This window comes from Nesoenas mayeri, assembly GCF_963082525.1.
Source record: "Nesoenas mayeri genome assembly, chromosome: 2".
NCBI lineage: Eukaryota > Metazoa > Chordata > Aves > Columbiformes > Columbidae > Nesoenas > Nesoenas mayeri.
In genome coordinates, this window is record NC_137543.1 from 45,624,057 (window position 1) to 45,643,192 (window position 19,136).

General features: G+C 39.4%; 1 protein-coding gene across 3 annotated transcripts in view; it reads right to left on the reverse strand.

Annotated features, from left to right (window-relative positions):
• DTNA (dystrobrevin alpha) overlaps window positions 1–19,136 on the reverse strand; it is a gene marked incomplete at both ends in the record, with an annotated part of 96,465 nt that overhangs the window by 54,227 nt on the left and 23,102 nt on the right. For all 3 annotated transcript variants that reach the window (XM_080338554.1, XM_080338553.1, XM_080338552.1), the window contains 3 exons: window positions 2,321–2,475; window positions 4,034–4,119; window positions 12,056–12,269. In XM_080338554.1, coding sequence (XP_080194680.1) covers window positions 2,321–2,475; window positions 4,034–4,119; window positions 12,056–12,269 — 455 coding nt within the window. The remainder of the gene's footprint in view (window positions 1–2,320; window positions 2,476–4,033; window positions 4,120–12,055; window positions 12,270–19,136) is intronic.

The window sequence follows — 19,136 nt, forward strand, 5'->3', positions numbered from 1 at the left end:
ACACCTGCAGAACAATTTCCATACATTTTAAAATGCACATTTTCCTCCTGCAGGTTTTTTTTTTTCAGCTGCTGGGAAAGTTGAAACTGAAATCTGCTTTCTAAATATATGCTACATGCATATGGAGTCTAGGTTTGTGGAGTAACACTTAGCAAAGTGCTAAGAAAACGAAGTTACTGTCTGTCTTTTTAGTTTGGGATAAAAAAAGGGGAATAAAAGTGGTGATAAAACTCCTTTTTGATCCACAGATTTGTATTCTGAAACAGTAAGTCATTTGTTCTGGCACTTCTGTCCATAAATTTGCTGATGAGGAAGCACTGTTGTTTCTATTTTGAATAGCTATTCAATCTACCACTGGTTCACAGATGGAGAAAAATACATGTTTTGATCAAGTAAACCAATACAATGGGGAATAATATAACATTTCTGCAATAGGAGAAATCCTTTCAGATGCAAACTGAAACAGATTTGACACTGTGAGCAGAAGATCATTCCCAGAAATTTTTCTTTCCATGAAATTGAAGAATCCATGTATCAGGGGAATGAATGGCTTCTGGTAAGCAAAAGTGATCCACAGTCAGAACAACAGAGAGAGTGCCAAACTTATCCCAAAGCAGCAACTTTTGATAACACTAAGAGTAATATGAGAGAGAGAAAGAATGATCAACGGTGTAACTAAGACTGTAAACACCATTTATCATAGTGTCACAGGGATATGTTGTTTTGAGTCTCATTACAAAACTTTGGTTCATCCCTAGTGAGGACGTAATGGGAACGACATAAAGTAAATTTAAGTGAAATATCAGACTAGATTTACAAGAGCACTTGGCTGCCTACAGATACAAAACAGCAGCTTTGTACATCTGCTGTGCACCTACACCAGCCAGACACCAAACTCTACCAGTTTTAAGTGGCTGTGAACTGAACGATCCAATGCCTGTTTGGAGACTCTGTTTCTTAAAGCACCTTGGTCCACTGATTTGGATGCAAAGTCAATGGAAGTGCCATTTTTGATGGCCGCTTACATAGAACATGAGGCCTGAATGACATTTTTTCAAGAGGCTTTTTTTTTTAATCTTTAATATAGCACGTCCAACATGCAAAGCTTGAATGCTCTGTTGCCATACAAGAGCACTCTTTTATTATTTTAACACAAAACTACAAAAAGTCACTTTACTATGTAAATTCTTCAATAGAAGATGAAGTGCTGTCTTAAGTCTCCCTGTGTGAAACAAGACTAGTTTCACATACTGCACACATTACAATTTAAAATTATTTGGGAGATGACTCCATAAATGAATTTTAATAACGCCTTTTAGCTGACTGGAGTGACCATTGATTAGTGATCAAAGTGAGGGAAAACAAAAAATAAGACTCTGTTTTGCATGTAAATAACACTATTCCTGCTCCATTCAGCGTTATTTGTTGAACAATATTCAGTTAGTGAATGGAAGGATAAAGAGAAGGAAAATACTATTTTATTTCTAACATTTTCCCAGTTTCAGCATCTTCCCTTACTTTATATTTATGGAATTATACAGTGTGATGTGCAGCAAGAGTTAGAGGGATTCTCTCATTCCCCACTGGAGATGTGGACAACCAGCCCTGATTACAAGATCTTTGGAAGTGCAGGTATTATCTGCAGGCAAAGTAACTGAACTCAGTGCACCATCAGAGCCTAGTGAGTTGAGAAAAAATCTCACATTTTCTTCAGGATAAATTCATTGCCTTCCTGACGCTATCTCACTGATGTTATCTGTAAGAGACTAGGGATTTTCTAATATGTACTGACTCACATTTTCAATAAAGGTGTAAGGCAATTTTCTCCTCACTTGTAATCTTCTTGGGTGTGTACGTGAACACTCGGAAAACATGTAGTTTGATTTTTTCAGTGGGACTTGAGCTTTGTATAGAAAAGCTAAAGTCTCATATACACTTATAGTAACAACTAACTGGAGTGGAGACTTGCATGTCTTGGATATTTATATTACCTAAATGTAAGAATCTAACTTAGATGTTTAAATTAGGATGTTGGTCTCCTCAGGATCCCTAATTTAGGAACATGTAGGCTAAGATGCTGCTCTGAATTTGTTTTTGAGTAATTACTCTTCTCCGTGGCTAGATGGGGAAGCTATAGAGACTCGCTTCCTATTGAAGTCACTTAACCTACATGCCCGAAATCAGCAAAGTGGACCTTCCTTCCGTCCAGCCAGGTATTTTCTGGGCAAAAATGCACAGATGCGTAAGAATGGAACAATGTCTTGGCCTGCTCTGAAGGGTGATCGAGATCGCGTGTCTAGGATGCTCACTCTTCAGTTACCTGTTGCGAGAAGCAGGATTTTGCTGACTGTTCAGTATAACCAAACGAAGGCCCTTCGAAAACAGCCGTGGGCAGCTTGAGAACCTCCCGCAGAAACATGTCATATCTGCCATAAACCATCACGCCACTGGAGTCGGAAATCATTGAGAAAATATCTGAAGGGGGAAAAGACAAGGACACAGCAACTTCAGAGAGAGCTACAGATGTGCTCTGAATTCAGTATCATCTGACTTCAACGAGAAGTGCTAAACAAGATGTTCTGCTTATGGAATCCCCCACTACTACTGCATCTTTAATTATAATCCCTCTCAATAGAAAAAAAAGAGAATGATTTACATATGTAAAAAGTAGCTGATTTTGACATTAAAATATTCCTGCTCTTTTTTTCCATTGTGTGTGGTCGTTTTTTATGCAAAGTCTGATGCATGGCATGAGGCAGTAATTTAATCAGATAAGAAGGATCTAATTTGACAAGATGCACAACATCAGCTTTTTGCTTACTGTCAGCCTACCATGTCAAATTGAAATCTTGACAATGAGTTCATTAAGTCAGTTATTATTATTTTGGACACACAAAGAACTGAAAGTCTTTCAAATGCATTGCTTTTCACTGTCCTACATTTTTTTCTTTTTCTGTTCATGTATAAAAATATCACAATTTTATTATTCTAGAGATGCATTTTTCTCAGCCTTTACTTTTCCCCTTGTTTAAAATTATCCAAAGCTTATCAGGGGATCACAGACTAAGGAACATTTATCAATTTTCAGGCTGTCATGTCAGCTGCTTCATTTCCATGAACCTAGAGGGGAAATTCTGACAACAGGACTCTGGGACTGCTGATCCAAAAAACCAGCATCATTCTCCAGCCTTCCGCTGGATGGACCCTGCTCCTATTCTTAAAGCAGACTAAGGAACAAACAGTGTTCAATTTATTAGTTATGATTTATAATTTAATTCAGTCTGTATGTGAGTTTCTATGTAGAAAAAATATATTAAAAATGGCACTAAATTTAGAAGACTGAATTAGCACCTGGGATTTCTACATATCTGCTCTAATCAACAATTTGTAAACTCAGCTATCTTTGGCTGTGGTAGAAGGCTCAGAGGAAACTGAAGGTTGACATTAATCCTTTGGTCAAAAAGTCTGAAAAGCTGTGCTCTGGACCTGAGCTGCAGACATCATAGCACTGAACAGAAAGTTTTTCACTACAGCTACAAGTAAACTATGCCTTGGCTATTGGGGAACTGAGAATAAATCCTGTGAAATGGGAATCAGTTCCCTAAAGCAGATGGAATTAGTATGTGGCCTATGGGAAGACATATAAATAGTGCATAAATACATTGTACTTCTAAGTGTGAAATGAGAGAGATGTTATTAAAAACAGTCTAAAGAAATTGCTAAATGATACCTTATGATGTTGAACATTTGAGGCACTTACCTATACTCTGAATTCAACCATCCCATCCCACCAAGAAAATAAAATCCATCAATCAGAACCTCGATATATGCAATTTGGCTTAAAAAGTATGAAGTCAGCTGTGAAGTTCGGCTAAGCATTTAGTGGGATTTACTTGGAGATATAGATAGTGCAAATCCCAAACCTAGCCACAAAACTATAACTTATCCTACTTCTGTCTTTTCCTACCTTTAGTGTTATCTCTCCAAGTACAAAAATGATTAACAGGTAAGAAATGTCACACAAGAGACTTACATCTTAATTTGTCCATGATCTTTCCTCCACAAAGAGTTGCCAAGGCCATTTTGACAGCAAAAACGGAAATTTTACCATGTCCTTCCCTGTTCAGAAGTAGAAAGTAGACATATGATATAATATGAACCTCTTTCCATTTAAAATTTGTATCATTGACATGACATATTATAATGTACACTGTAAGTGGATTCCCATACAAAGAAATAAGACTTTTAAAATCAAAGTTTATTTTGTGGGAAGACACACCAGTACATTGTTCTGTAAAGATCTTGGAACAGATTTATTATGTATAAGAAGCTCAGTATTAAACTGTTTATCTCTTAATACACGAAGGTGATGATTATTACTGCTATTAGTGCTACAGTAGCACTGGAAGGCATCTATCACACGCAGGGTCTCCCTGTCCTAAGTGCACTATGTATCTTCTGTCTCTAGAAGAGTGCAAATAAATGCAAAAATCAATATTGGGAATTAAAGTGAAAAAACACAAAAGACTCACACAATTGCACAGGCCGCGTATTGTACCTGTTAATAAGTTCCAACAATTGCCTTTTAAGTGATACACCTGACCGTCATGAACCTTTAAGAAGGACTTTGCTGAAAAATGGGGAATATACCTTCATCCAGAATGAACAAAGGACATTTGCTGTGATATGTAGAAAAGTCTTGTCCCCTGGTTTGTTCAAGCTGAGGCCATGCCTGGCTCTCTATTTCCAACTTAAAACGCATAATACTATTAAATCTCAAGTGCACACAGGAATATGCCTTGGGGCAAAAAGACATAGTTTTTTCTGTAAATCCAGCCACTTCCAGGTAAAAATAAAAGACTTTTTTTTTTTTTCTCCCTGGAAGGATCAGACCATACACTGCACTCTCAGGATGCTGTGTTCACCTTTGGTATGTTGCCAACCCTTCCTTCGACTGTCTTGAAGCATGGGATGCCTTAACTGTAATGCTCCTCGTGCTGTTCCCTTTATCCCTCTCCAGTCTTGATGGTCCCTACTGATTACCCACCACTATGGAAACCTTGCTGTATTCGAGCTGCAAGAGTAACAAACAACTTCACACACTGCAACACACTCTGAGCTCCTAAAAGACTAAAGTAAGTCCAGTGTTGACAGGAATGGCAGAACAAATATGCTGTGATGTTCGGTCCCTTTCCTATGATGAGAATAACCATGCTCTCATAAGTTCATTTGCTTTTAAATGGGGTTTTTTGGCATCCAAACAGTGAACTGTGTTTTTTCTTGGAATTCTCAGAGTCTTACTGTAAGTCATTAAGAGTCCACAATTGTACTGAAGCAACTTTTATCTGTCATCCAAAATCCTTAGCATTACTTAACAGTAATAGCCTGTTTAATGACATCAGTGAGAACATGCTGCCATTACGCTTCAAAAAAGAGACAGTCAGCCAATATTTATGAGATTAGCAAAGTGGTACCCACATCTCCTGCTAAATTCTACTGATAGGACTAATGATGAAACCAGATAATAAAGTTTTGAGTCATTTTTTGGAGGTGGAGTTTCTGTGACCTTCAGTCTTTATCAGGGAACATTACATTTATAAGAGATTTCCTGTTAGAATATATAAAATTATGTCTTCTATAAGATAGCCTAACCGCATTGGCAATAGCAAGATATAGAAATTCAGGTCTTCATGAATATTTCTGAAATTGCTGATTGTCACTCATAATTCTACTGAAGAAGATTGTGTCTCATCAGAACTAAAAGATAAACTGATTCTGGAAAGACACAGAGTCTGTGACTGTGTCTGTCTTTCTGCTAACTCCAAACCAGACTAATAACGTATTTGTAATATATACAAATGTAGTAGACATGAATGGTATACTCATGTCAGTACATTAACACATGCTACGTGCTTCACTGCTACGTTCATTAAGTCAGTCAGGTTTTAGAAAATGAGTCAGTTCCCTAAGTTTGGCTGGCTAATAATCTTTAAAGTTCGATGAACTGGATTTAGTTTATATCAGTGTAACCCATGATTCTAAATATTAATTCTAAATGTTCTTTAGACTCATTTAAAGTTATACTTTTTGTCAGAAAATCAACCAGATATTCAGACAAAAAGAACTAAATGCACTACTTCAATAATTAAGAAATAAATCTTTACTATATTCTTTAATGCTGGCTTTCATGCACATTTTCATTACATTGTGTTCTCTTTCACTGGCTTCATAAGATTAAAATAATAGTATAGGAATTTCCAGACTTTTGTATTTCCATCCTTTGTTGACTGGATTCCAATTTCTGTAAACCAGGACCTAGCACTGTTATGGCTGAGAAATTGGTAATTTCATATTATTTTTGTGTTTTGTCTTTAGACCTTCCAGACTTTCTCTACACTGTTTCATCACGAGGTTTTCACCTGCCTTTAAAAGACTTGTTATACTTAAGAAAAAAAATGCTAAGTGGAAGCAGTAGTGTTATTAAGAAGCAATGGAAGAATTGGAGGAAAAGATAAAGCCCATGTGGAGGTGCTTCAGATTTAGATTATTTTTCCTGGTAGGTTTAGTTACATTTTCTAATAGGATTATATTCTTGAATGGCGGACACATATCAACTTGCCTTCAGTTTTCCATCCCAGAGCCATCGGCTTTTCCCCTACTCAAATGGTTATGAAACAGAGGAACAGGAAAAGAAAATACTTCATTTATCTCTTAAATCTCTCGTTTGAGTCGATTAGTTTTGACACTGTATTTTGCATCAGTCATTTTTATTCACAAAAGCAGCACTAGAGCCAGTATAAATTCAATTTGCCCTCCAAATATATATGTGTGTGTGTGCATAAAAATACGCACATGCATGTATAAATAAATATGACTGAATAACGGACAGGATAATCGGCCTAAGACTTGCCAATATCATTTGGATCCAGAAGTGCCCTAAGCTATGTCTAAGCATTACAGACACCCTTGACTGGCAGCGCTGGGGCCTCAGTGTTCACTGTGTAAAAGCAAATGCTGAAGCAGTGTCTTGCAGGAGCACAGACATCTCTACTGAAATCGGGGCTCTCTGAAAGAAGCTTTAGGCTGGCTAATGGAAAGAGATATAAATTTTACTAGCAGAAATAGGAGAGGATAGAGAATATTTTCATTTTATATAGCATCTCTCTTACTGAGGTTATTCTTCAGGTCCCTACAGAAAAGCACTGGAAGCATAAATGACGGCAAAGGCAAACCTTAAAGTTGATGTGGACTTGGTAACAACACAGGATGGAGTATTTAGGAAAGGAAATGATGGCACGGGCAAACCTTGAAGCTGATGTGGACTTGGTAACAACGCAGGATTGAGTATTTAGGAAAGGGAATGATGGCAAGGGCTTAAGGTTGTCTCCTGCTGCTTGGGGAAAAAAGGGCAAAAAATCAAAGAATCACAGAATGGTTTGGGTTGTAAGGGATGTTCAAAGGTCATTTAGTCCAACCCCCTGCAATGAGCAGGGACATCTTCAATTAGATCAGGTTGCTCAGAGCCCCGTCGTGGAATGTCTCCAGGAATGGGGCATCTACCACCTCTCTGGGCAACTTGTGCCAGTGTTTCACCACCCTCAGTGTAAAAAATTTCCTCCTTGAAGCTAGTCTGAATCTTCCCTCCTTTAGTTTAAAAACATTACCTCTTGCCCTATTGCAACAGGACCTGCTAAAAATTCTGCCCCCATCTTTCCTATAAGGCCCTTTTAAGTACTGAAAGGCTGCAATAAGGTCTCCCTGGAGACTCCTCTTCTCCAGGTTGAACAACCATAACTCTCTCAGCCTGTCCTCACAGGAGGGGTGTTCCAGCCCTCTGATCATCTTGGTGGCCTCCTCTGGATCCTCTCAAACAGGTCCATGTCTTCCCTGTGCTGACAACTCCAGAGCTGGGCGTAGGGGTGGGGTCTCACCAGAGCCGAACAGACGGGCAGAATCACCTCACTTGCAGGTTACATGATTTTAGGTTTCTTCTTCAAACATGTGTCTGCATAGAGAGAGAGCCTCTCCCCAGTGCAAGGGCCGCCTGACAACACCCACAGACCATACAAGGCCAAGTCCAGCTCCAGGGCCTGAATTTGCCTTTCGCGTCAGCAAGGAGTGTGGTACCAAATGGACGACAGTGACATTTGTCAGGATGTCTCTAGCAATATTCCTACTGAGGTAGCCATATGCTGGTGAAAGCTGTGAAGAAGTAACACCACATCTTTAGAAACAGCGAATGTGTCCCGTGAAATGGACATTGAGAAAATACCATTCTTTTCATTAACTAGGTATGAAGTGGTGCCTCTCCAAAGCTTTAAGATTTCTTTTTCAAATGTAACAAAATTTTTTTTTTCTTTTTTACTTGTAACCACTTTAATCAGGGCAGCCAATGTCAGAGATTACAATAATGAATTCCCATTTTCACAAACAGGTTTCAGAGAATAAATTTTCTTGGAATCAAGCTACATTATTTCATTTAAGAGGGCAAAATTCATAATTACCAAATCTATGAAATGCATTTTTTGCTGGGCTTCCCTCATACATGCTAGCTGGCCTGTACGGCTTTCAGTGATTAGCAAAGGGGGAAAAGAGAAGGAATTAAACACTTCACAGCTCTGAATAGATGGATGAGCAAGAATTTATACTTTCAAAAAAGATACTGAACATCTTTATGTATTGAACTCAGTATGATTCAAATGTGCATTTGATTAAGCAAGGGCATGAATATTTCAAGCTCCTCTGGGTAGACTGGGTCTGTTCCAATAGCCCAGAGCTCACAGCTCCATTCCTAGGACAGGTACGTCAAGGGACAGAGGAAAATCATCTATGATCTTGTCAGTTAAGTTCTGCAGCCGGAATATCTGCATTGCAATCTTGAATCAGTGCTGAAGATGATCCAGCACAGAATATTTTACAGTCTGTTTAAAAGGAGTCTTTTTGGGAACGGCTCGACTGAATGAGGCTGATGTTTCACCTGGCTGCCTGCGCAGGCTTTGGCGCTGGCCTGGGATGAATTTTTCAGAGAGGTTTGAACTTGTCATCTTTTTATAAAGTACTGTGTGCCAGTGTAGGAAGTATGCTTTTATTTCATAAAGCCAGTTAATCACTGTAGACCTTGAAGTAAAAGCTATTGCCCAATTTTCATGTGCGCTTAAAGACACAAATTAGGCATGTTTTTGTCCTAGTTCTTTAAAGTCCAACTGCCTCATTCTGCTCACTGGTTTTGGTCTGCTGGGGTACACTACCACATGATGCTGACTTTCACATACTAACAGCCAATTAATCTGAATTCTATTTCTACTCATGAATTCTGAATTTGTTAACTTGTAGTTTTGTAAGTTTGCACTTTGGTTTTGGCTTAGCATGAAGAAGCACTGGAGTCAGTGTCACATGAAATCTTACACATGATAATTTTTCCCCACTTTTTTTCCATTCAGGGTTGAGCAGCAGGAAAATATAATTATCTGTAGGCCTAACAAATCCCCAAGGAAGTGAAAAAATCATCAAAAAATTGGGATGAATGTTCAGCACAGGCAGTGGGCAAGCTGGCCCACATGCCACAGCATTGCACCATGGTTCCTCTTAAGTTTCTAGCTCCCAAGAAGACATCTGTATTGCAGGTCTAGAGAAATACTCCCTGCCAGAAGGCAGAGAAACATGCCAGGTTTTCAGCAGCTATAAACGAAAGAAGAAGCTCCGTTTAGAGCTTGCAGGATCTTCAGGCAGCACAGCAAACACAGGGCAGTATATATTAACTAGAACTAAATAAATGAGACAGTGGTAGGCCTACTAGATTTTAAATCACACATTAACTTGTCCCTTGTGGTGCCTGCATATACGTTGAATTGCAGACTCCACTTCTGCACTCTCTTTCTTTGCATTTCAAATGGGGCATGAGAAACTGCACGACCTTTTCTGCACCCACAATACAGCAGGAGTAGCCATTGCCTTCTGTAGCCACAAATACCAAAATTCTCTACGATCAATTAAAACAGCCTACTCATTTATACCAAAGAGCTATTTGGTCTTGGTCTACTGTTGTGGTCTTAGAAAGCTATTGTGGGGTTTTTAGGGTTTGGGGGGGTTTTTTGGTTGTTGTGTGTGTTCATAGAATCAAATGTGATCACATTAACATTAATCAATAAACATAAAAAACCAATTCATCACTAGCCATCTAGAAGTCTGGACAGCACTTCTGCAGGTCAACTGTTTCCTTAAAACAAGGCTAAGAAACAGAGGAGTAAACCCAGCTCAAAGATAACAGGATTATTTTATGGATGACTGTTGTGAGTTCAGTATGATTCATGCACCTAGTGAGACTCATTTTTTTCATTGGAGAAGACTGCAAGCAATTCAGTTTAATAGTCCAGTTTCTACAAATGCGGAGAGAGTGAGATAAATACCTCCTCCTGCCTCACGGTTCCCCTCCTGTTCCCCTTACATGCGGTGTATTGCATCTCTGTGATCATGAGACCACGAGCAAAGACTTTGCTCCTCCTTCCACGAACCTGTAGCCTTCAGCAGAGAAGGACCTTTCCACTGCCCAAAACTTCAATAATCTGAACCACACTAAAGGGTAGGGCACATTTTGAGAATCAAACGCTTAACTTGTATGTCTGTACCTGTGACAGGCGTCCAAACTTCCACCACAGTAAAGAGAGATCTAGTTGACACACATCCCCGTGAAGCCTGAACTTCAATAACGCAGATTGCACCTGAACATCATCCCTGATATTTGATGTATTTAAAACAGGGTTATAGGCAGCGAGTCCCTATCTCAGACCCCAGAGCTGGAAGCCTCATCCTGGGGGCCCTTTGGGTGTCTCTGTCCTTCTGGGAAGCACATCCTGGGCAAGCTGCTTGGAGGCAGCATGACAGACTGAGCTGCTGCTTGGCAAAGGGAATGTGGGTCACAGCCTCCTCACCCCTGGGAGGTCCTCACAGGAGCCCAGAAACAGGTCGTGATCCACAGCCTGTGGGATGTTTTCAGGGAAAGCGAAAGCTTGCCCCTTTAAGCACATTCTCTGTTTCACTACTGGGGAGTAAAATCCTCTCCTCGTGTATTCCTGAAGGCTACGGTTTCACAATGGATTGGCTTCTGTTTTTTCCTCTCGGAGGGACCAGAGAAGAGGTTGGGTGCAGCCTTGTCATGTGGAACATCTACCTTTTCCTCCCTGTCACCATGGTGACTGAGCCACTGGCTGGTCTGGCTCCAAAAGGTTCACAGTACCCAACACCAGGACCTTCAAGCAGGAGGATGAGAAAGAGGGAGGGAGATGAAAGCAGCATCCTTATTTTAATGTGCCATGGCCAGTGTTTTGAACTGGTGAATTTTCAAAATATAATGCATAAAGAGGCAATAGATTATCTGCATCTGACAGACTTAACCACTGTTCTTGAATAATCCAGGTTTGAGTATTGCAAATATTGTGGTATAGGTTGACGATTATGTATTCAGAAACCGTAATATGTATACACAGTATACTCATTAAGGTAAGTGGTTCGCTCTGTCTCCAACTTGTCCTTTTTGTAAATCAGGCTCCATGCAGCAATAAGCAACATGAATTTCAGCATCACTTCCAGGTCTTTATCCTATTTCTGTCATGGTCGCAAAATCATACTGCGCTGGCATAAGCCAGAAAAAAAAAATTGCTTACAGCTGCAAGAACTTGCAGGAAAATGAGCTCTTTCAAAATAATGAGCTATTAACCCATGTCACTGCTGCAGAGGCATTGCAGTGGTAACAGCCACTGGCGTGTCAATAAATAACGAGGGAAATTAAAAGTGGATGTAAATTTGTTTCAGTAGATAATTCTTCTTTGATATAAACTGGAACGAGTCTGAGTACTGGATGAAAACATAGCTGTGCTGATTTTGGCTCGACAGAAACAAAAGCAGAAGTGCTTAATTTAGGTTCTTTCCCTAGTTAGCACTATTCAAATGCTCATTATTTGGGTCAGAATTTAGCTTGTTCGATTGTTTTCCGAAGATATTTCCGGACCAAGCAAAGCCCTTTCACCAGTCGGGATGGGCGGAAGAAAGGCAGACTTACGGATCAAAGGCTGCTAGCAAGAAGTTGAGCAGCAAGCTGATGGATTGCTCCACGTTGATCTGGTGGGTCGTCGGCATCCGTTTGTTGAGCTGGTAGAAGATGGTGGAGATCACAGCTTCCAGGCGAGCCACGTTCAGTTCGATGTTGGGGTCCAGGTTGTTCAGTGCGTTTTCCCGCAAGGCTTCTATCACGTTCCAGATGTCCACCAGGTGCACTAGGGCACAGGACAGAAAGAGTCAATGGCGACACGCGCTCCTGAAAGCAACTGAGAATAAAACGTCACCTCATCCCACGGGGTGGGGAATACCACAATCATGCGGGACATGCATCACAAATAATTAAACGAATGTATTTTCCATCACTGAGAAACGAACTTGGTAGCGGAAAGAACAAATAAAATTCAAATCTGTTAATAAGCAAGCAGTATATTGATATTATTAGTTGTAATGAGTACAACCTCAGCTCTGGAAATCATTCCTCATTGTATAAAGTATTCGAGTCAAAATCTGTATTTTATGGAAATCACTGGAAGGTAAACATATGCTAAGTGTTTTTCTGAACCGTTCCTCTATGAATCCCCATTCAGAAATTACTCTTAGATATTAATTTGCATAGCAGATGGGCTTTTCGGAAGATCCTGTGAGTACTAAGTGCTTAACACATACTGACATTTTGAAAACTCTTTTCAGCAATTTGTACGGAAAGCAAAATATTTTACAAAAACAGAATTGCAATTGAGTCAGGGTAGACAAGCTACATTTAAACACAGAACACGTAATGAAGTGATCCCAAAGTTGTATTTTGCGTCTTTTAAATATATTTGCCTAATGATGTGATAAATCTCTCTTTGCTAAAGTCCCAGTCTAAGCTGAATTTCATGGGGGCTGTTTTTACCTACAAGGACAGCTTAATGGACAATCTCTGCTCACCCTCCGTATTATACCTAGACAGAAATTTTGTTTGCATAGCACTGTTACTGTGGCAGTATGATCAGCTTGCAGCAGATTGGCATTTCCAGAAGTGGTGGACCATGCCAAAAATTTAAAACCCCCCTACATTCCTTCAAAATTTGGATTTAGTTCAAACCTGAACTCAAAGAATCATCCTTTTTTTAATCTTAGGCATTACTTACTGTCTTACTAAACCATCAGTAAGGTATAAATAATGAGGTTCACAGTACAAATTAGCTTTTTTTTTTTTTTTTTAACCAGAGAAACTACTGTATAGTTCTCATTACTTAGCATGGCGATATCTCTTACGACATATCAAGAGCCATCTGTATATGGAAGGAGATGCATTTTTTTTTTTTGTGGATAGAGAAATGTAATTCTAAACCTCATCATTATATTTTTACTTGCTTGGTTTGCAGGTGCTGTCTCAGATTGCAATGTGACATGATGGTCTGATGGCAGGGAAATGTAAACTAATACTACATAGATAAATGAAACCAGATATACTGTCATTTTACTTAGTCTAGAATTTTTCCCTTGGACTGGGTTTCTTTTCCTTCTGCCTCAGGAGAAAAATAATCTCTAATGCCCTGCTACTGCATCTGTAAACCCAAGCAGGAAGATACACCATACAGGTGAGCAGCCACAGCAGCGACTACTTCAGGCACCAGATAAGACACTTTTCCACTTCTTGCTGTTCCATAGCAAATAATTGGGAAAAACTGAAAAATGCAGTTCCATCACGACACCTAAATATTTATTTGGCCTTTGTATTAAAAGGAAACATCTACAGGTGAACTTGTATGGTGGCAGGTTGTTCTCACACTGTCATTCTGAATTAAGCCAGAGCTCAATGGGTGGAGCACACAACCTCTCTGAGCTCTTCCTTTTTGTCTGCTAGCTGAGTGAAGAGCATCTTGCCCATAAAGATCTGGTTCAGAGGCCAGATCAGGCAGAGAAAGGAAGAAGTCACCAGAAAGCAAGCCATGGTCTGGTTCAGGACAGAAGGGTTAATGAGCATTTCCCACTCTGGCTCATCACTGTCAGGCAGCCAAGGAAGAAATACAGAGCAATACACCAAAAGATGCAGCAACAGCCTGGACCACTTGCATGTATTTCGTGGCATTATTAAGAAGGGAAGGGCAGGCAGAAAGCAGCAGGTTAAGTGTGATGGCTGTCGCTGGCCATGAGGGCTGTCCCTGGTAATTCAAACTGAGTAGATGAAGGAGAAGGTGCTTCCACCAGCAGTTTCACCAGGCTGGTTTCTAGGTGAGAGGGCATGTGTGCACACTGATGAACCTGAACTGTAGCTACACTAACAAGGTAAAAACATGAGAAATCACCGTGATAACAAACAGCAGGAAGGGAGTTGTGCATACGCAGATTGCTAACCTTAACTTGAGGCTACACTAACAACTAGCAACCCAAGGAACAGCACAAAAAGGGGTACCGGCTTGATAGCACTGCTGGCCAAGGCAGAAGTTACTAGGGTGACCCTATGATAAGTACTGAATAAGGATGTATAATCAGCCATATGGAAGCTAGTGGGAAAAGAATAAACAGGGGAAGGCTGATTATTTGGGAGTGCATGGGCATGGTGGGGGAAAAAACATGGGGGTGGAAAAGGGAATATAAAGGGCAACAGATCCTGTCAGCTGTGTGTGGCTACCGCTGAAGCAGTTCTGCACCTCATCAGCACAGAGGAACGAACACAGCAATAAGCCCTTTGTTTTGACCATACATCTATCTAGTGTACTTCTGCAGTTGTGGGGAACCACAAAGGTTTCCCTAGCGTTGAGAAAAGGATGTCCAAAGAGGATGAACCAGACATCTGGACTCCCTAACAGTGCAAATTTCACACAGCAATTTAACTTCCATTGCTATAGCCTAGTAGTGGAAAACTCTTGAGAAAGAGAGCACGGAGGAAAACAGCTGGCACAAGGAATGAGGCTGAAATGGGGCCTGGTCTCTCTATTTACCACATGATCCAGTACTGATACTATAATATGTAGTCATCAGATTTTCATGGTGGGTTCCCCACCCCCAACCACACTATATTTTCCATAACATAGTCATATCCAGAGTTAGTTTTGATTATGGTCCTGAGAAGGGAAATATCCAGAGGCTAGCAGACTTAGGACTAATAATATCGGTACACTAAGACATGTGAGAGAAAAGTATTTGTTTTAGTGTTAATTCTAACCTGAAGGCCTCATAATCTATCCTGATATTCATTGGTATGCCAGAAACATAGGGTACAAGACTAAGGAAATGACTTACTGGAAATTACACAGCAGTAACAGTCCCCCACCCACCATAAAATACTAGTCTTAAGGAACTGCTGTGCATTTGTACTATAAATAATTTTACTTGTTTTTTTTTTTTTTTTTTCCAGAGACGCTTTGGTTCCACTTGAAGCTGAAAAAACAGCAATCCTACTGCACCATTTTATTTTGCATTTTATTCATGAATTTCAAAGCTCTCTACAGAGGCTGGAAAGTAATACTTCCTGGAGGAGGAAATGGAAGATGGACAAGAGCCAGACTTTTTAACAAGATCTGCTAATTTTGAAAATATTTGTGGAAATGTCTGGCTCAAAATAACAAGGAGAGTTTGCTAGACTGTTGTACAGAGGACTGAAGCCTCCGGCCTTTACTCAAGTCAGTTGTTATGGACAATTCACCCACCTAAATTTCGATGTCAAAAATTAGGTGTCTACTGTCAGCTGGTGATCGAAGCTCCCTCTAACGTCAATGGAAGAAAAAGGCACCTCAAAGTAGCCGTCTGGAGGCAGGTGGGATGAACAGTGCTTTGAAGGTGCAGTCGGAAAAGTCACAGCGCAAACTGTCACCATTCACAACAGGTCTCCCTCCAACAGTGATGGAGTAGCAGTATTAAACACCAGCCAGGCAGCCTGGCAGCAGTGTCTTGTGGCTTTTTTCTTTGTTTTTTTTTTTTTAAATTAGTTGGAAACAAGTGCTGAGGTACTAACAGACTGAACTCCTGTTCTTACCTCCACCGTCAGAGTGGTTACAAACAGTGTTTAGCGATATGGTGACAGGCGCTTTATAAACATAAACACAAACATAAACATAAATATATGTACATATGTATATATATATATATATAGTCTTCACTGACTACAGACAAAGTCTAAAGCAGCAAGTTTACATGAGATATGTAACCTCAGAGTGGGTAACGTTAACTGAGATGAATCCCACACCTTGCTCTTTAAACATTAAGATATATCCTCTGTTCTGACTACTACATGGCCTAGATTAATTCAGGTTTTATATAAAATATGAATAATAAATATTTTAATCTGTATGAATAGCTACCAGACCCTGACATAGTCACAGCCTCTTACACTGCATTGCTTAACATTGTGCAATTAGATCTGTGTGTACTGCCCTCTGATCACTTTGAATCCTGTTTTTTTTTAAGCTTACTCACATAGTAAGCAGACTCTCACATATTATATCATGCTGCTAACTCAACCTATCAATATCGGGAAACAGCAGAGAAAAACACAGGCCTTTGCAAGCTCCATTCTATTCATTTGTATTATTAGAAATTACTTTTCAATGTAATAACAGAAGGTCAACCTTGCAAACTGCATAAACTTAGATTTCTCTCATTTTCATTTTAATTCTCTCTGCTACCCATTTTCTATAATACCTGCTATGCTCACTTATTTATTTATCCATCCATGAGATTGTTTTAATCTCACTGAAGAAAGCATGTCTCCTTACTTTGTACAACATGTCAGTGCCATAAAACCTGAATCTGATTTCTACATACTACAGTGATGCTAACAAGAAGAGTTCACAGTGTAATGAACCAGTTACAGATGCAGGACAGCTTTCTCTCTCCTAAAATCTGCCTTAAATTCGCTCAACAAAGTCAAACTCCGCAAGCTTCTTTTTAACGTCTTATTGCCCTTGCTGCTTTTGTTGCCTTAGCCATGTTTCCCTCTGAAAACAGAATTATCCCTCAACATGAGAAAGATGCCCTTTCTGAAACGGACCTTTAAAGCTACAGAGATCTGCTGGTTGTTTCTTCCGTGTCAGCAGATGATCACTAGGCAGGAGAAGTAAAAGCTGCTTGTATCTAGCACCTGTGTGGTATTAAGCAATCCAAACTTGTGCAGCCCAGCCAACCTTCACAGACCCTTCAAATGCCTCGCAGTCTGGAAACAGCACAGCTATCTAGGTGCAGAACCTCTCCCTCATTTGCCTGATGTCTGAAAAAAATGTAATGAAGTCCAAGAGCAGTTGTTAAACTACACATTTCCCCTCAGATTTCCTGTTAAGTGATTTCTGAAGTCACAGGTAAGCTGAACACCTGCATTATTAGATCTTCTACAGCAAACAATGCCTGCTAATTTAACTTTCATGACAATAAGTAATATTTACACACTGTCATAGAGGGTTTAATATTTGAGCATGTTCTCCAATGGATAGCAATTAGTCACTGTAAATAACGTTCAGTATTTGGACAGAAGAGGGACGACGCAGATGAGCAGCATTACAGATGGCTGCCATTCACTCCCCAGCAAATGCACGCTTTGAGGAGACCCTGGCTGAACTGCAGAGACATAAGATTAATGCACAAAAACATACCCCAAATAACAGATGTTATTTCCTTCAGTGGACTCCTTTACCTGTTAAAACAACATTTGGAGACTGCCTGTTGCCAGCATACCGTAACTGAACTGATCAGTCCCTCTCCACAGAGTGTGAGGGTGAATGAAAGGCGGCTGCCTCAGTTTGAAAGGAGTTTTTCATTTTCCTCAAACTAAAAAGTTTTCAGACACCCTTGAAGTTTTACATCCTGCCCTTCTGCCTTTATCTGTGTTCAGAACATCTTTTCCTACTTTGATGATCAAAAAGAGTAATCAGTAGTTACAGTGAAAAATTCCATCACCTACAATGTTGTCAACAGGTTAATTTGTGGAAGAGGTGTACTCTGGATACATTTGGAGAATACAGAATTTAGGATAAAATTATTTTGCTTTCTATAAATGCATATGTCAATTTTATTGATCTTGATCCTCCTTCTTTTCTTCAATCATTTTCTAGTCTCTTCATCAGCAGGAAATCAGTGTATTTTTTATTTATTGTAGTTAGTAACTTTGATTTACTTGCAAATAGTAATTTTCTGTTCAGTACATAAAGGTATTTTAACAGCCAAAATGGAAGAGAAGAGATGTACTACACTTATTTTTTTTCAACTCAAAGCAAATAAATTAACATTTATTTATGCAGTGAAAAATGAAATCTTCTTTTTATCATGCAGTTTATTTAGAATTAGGGAAAGGCTGTGAGATACAGATAATCTTGGATATATCACTAATCTCAAAGGAGGCAGATTACTTCAAACATCAGTTGTCAAGAAATGATGTTGCCTTAAGCAAGTATAAAAAAAGAAAACTGTAGTGCAAGTTTATCTTCTAAGTAGTAAAAAAAAAATTTAAAATGTCTGTGTCGTCAAGCTTTCTTACCATTAAACAGATCTACTTATGCAAAAATCCTTATCTGTTCTATTGCATTTTTTGTATTCCACCTGAACCATGAACTCTACAACGTTATCTTTCCATTTATTACTAAATGAACATGGAAGGGGAGATCACAATTAATCAAACAAGGAAAGCGACTAAATTAGGGCTTTAATCATAGATGCAAATTTACTTAACATACAGTAGGTCTAACTAAATCTAGGTTAAATATGTCCAGTTGATAGTTAGGACAGACTTCCTCCTTGAAAGATTTTCCTTTCTTGATGAATACAGGAAAAACTCTTAAAGAAGTATTAATTTAAATTATTTCCAAACTTTTAGTATACACTTGATCGGCCTGGACGCCTTCCTGTGTAACCTAGAGTGTTCCTGTTCTGGTGGGGGGATTGGACCAGAGGATCTTTCCAGGTCCCTTCCAAACCTGAATATTCTGTGATTCTGTGAAGATTTTAGTCCAGCAAAGTTCTTACAGACACGCTTGAGTTTAAAGATACTAGTACTGTCATTAGAAATCAATGGCACTTGAATGTATGTCAGGTATTTCAGGTGGATTTCATTAAAAGGGAAAGATTTATGCTTGTCTAACAAATCCTAAAAATATCATAAAATATGT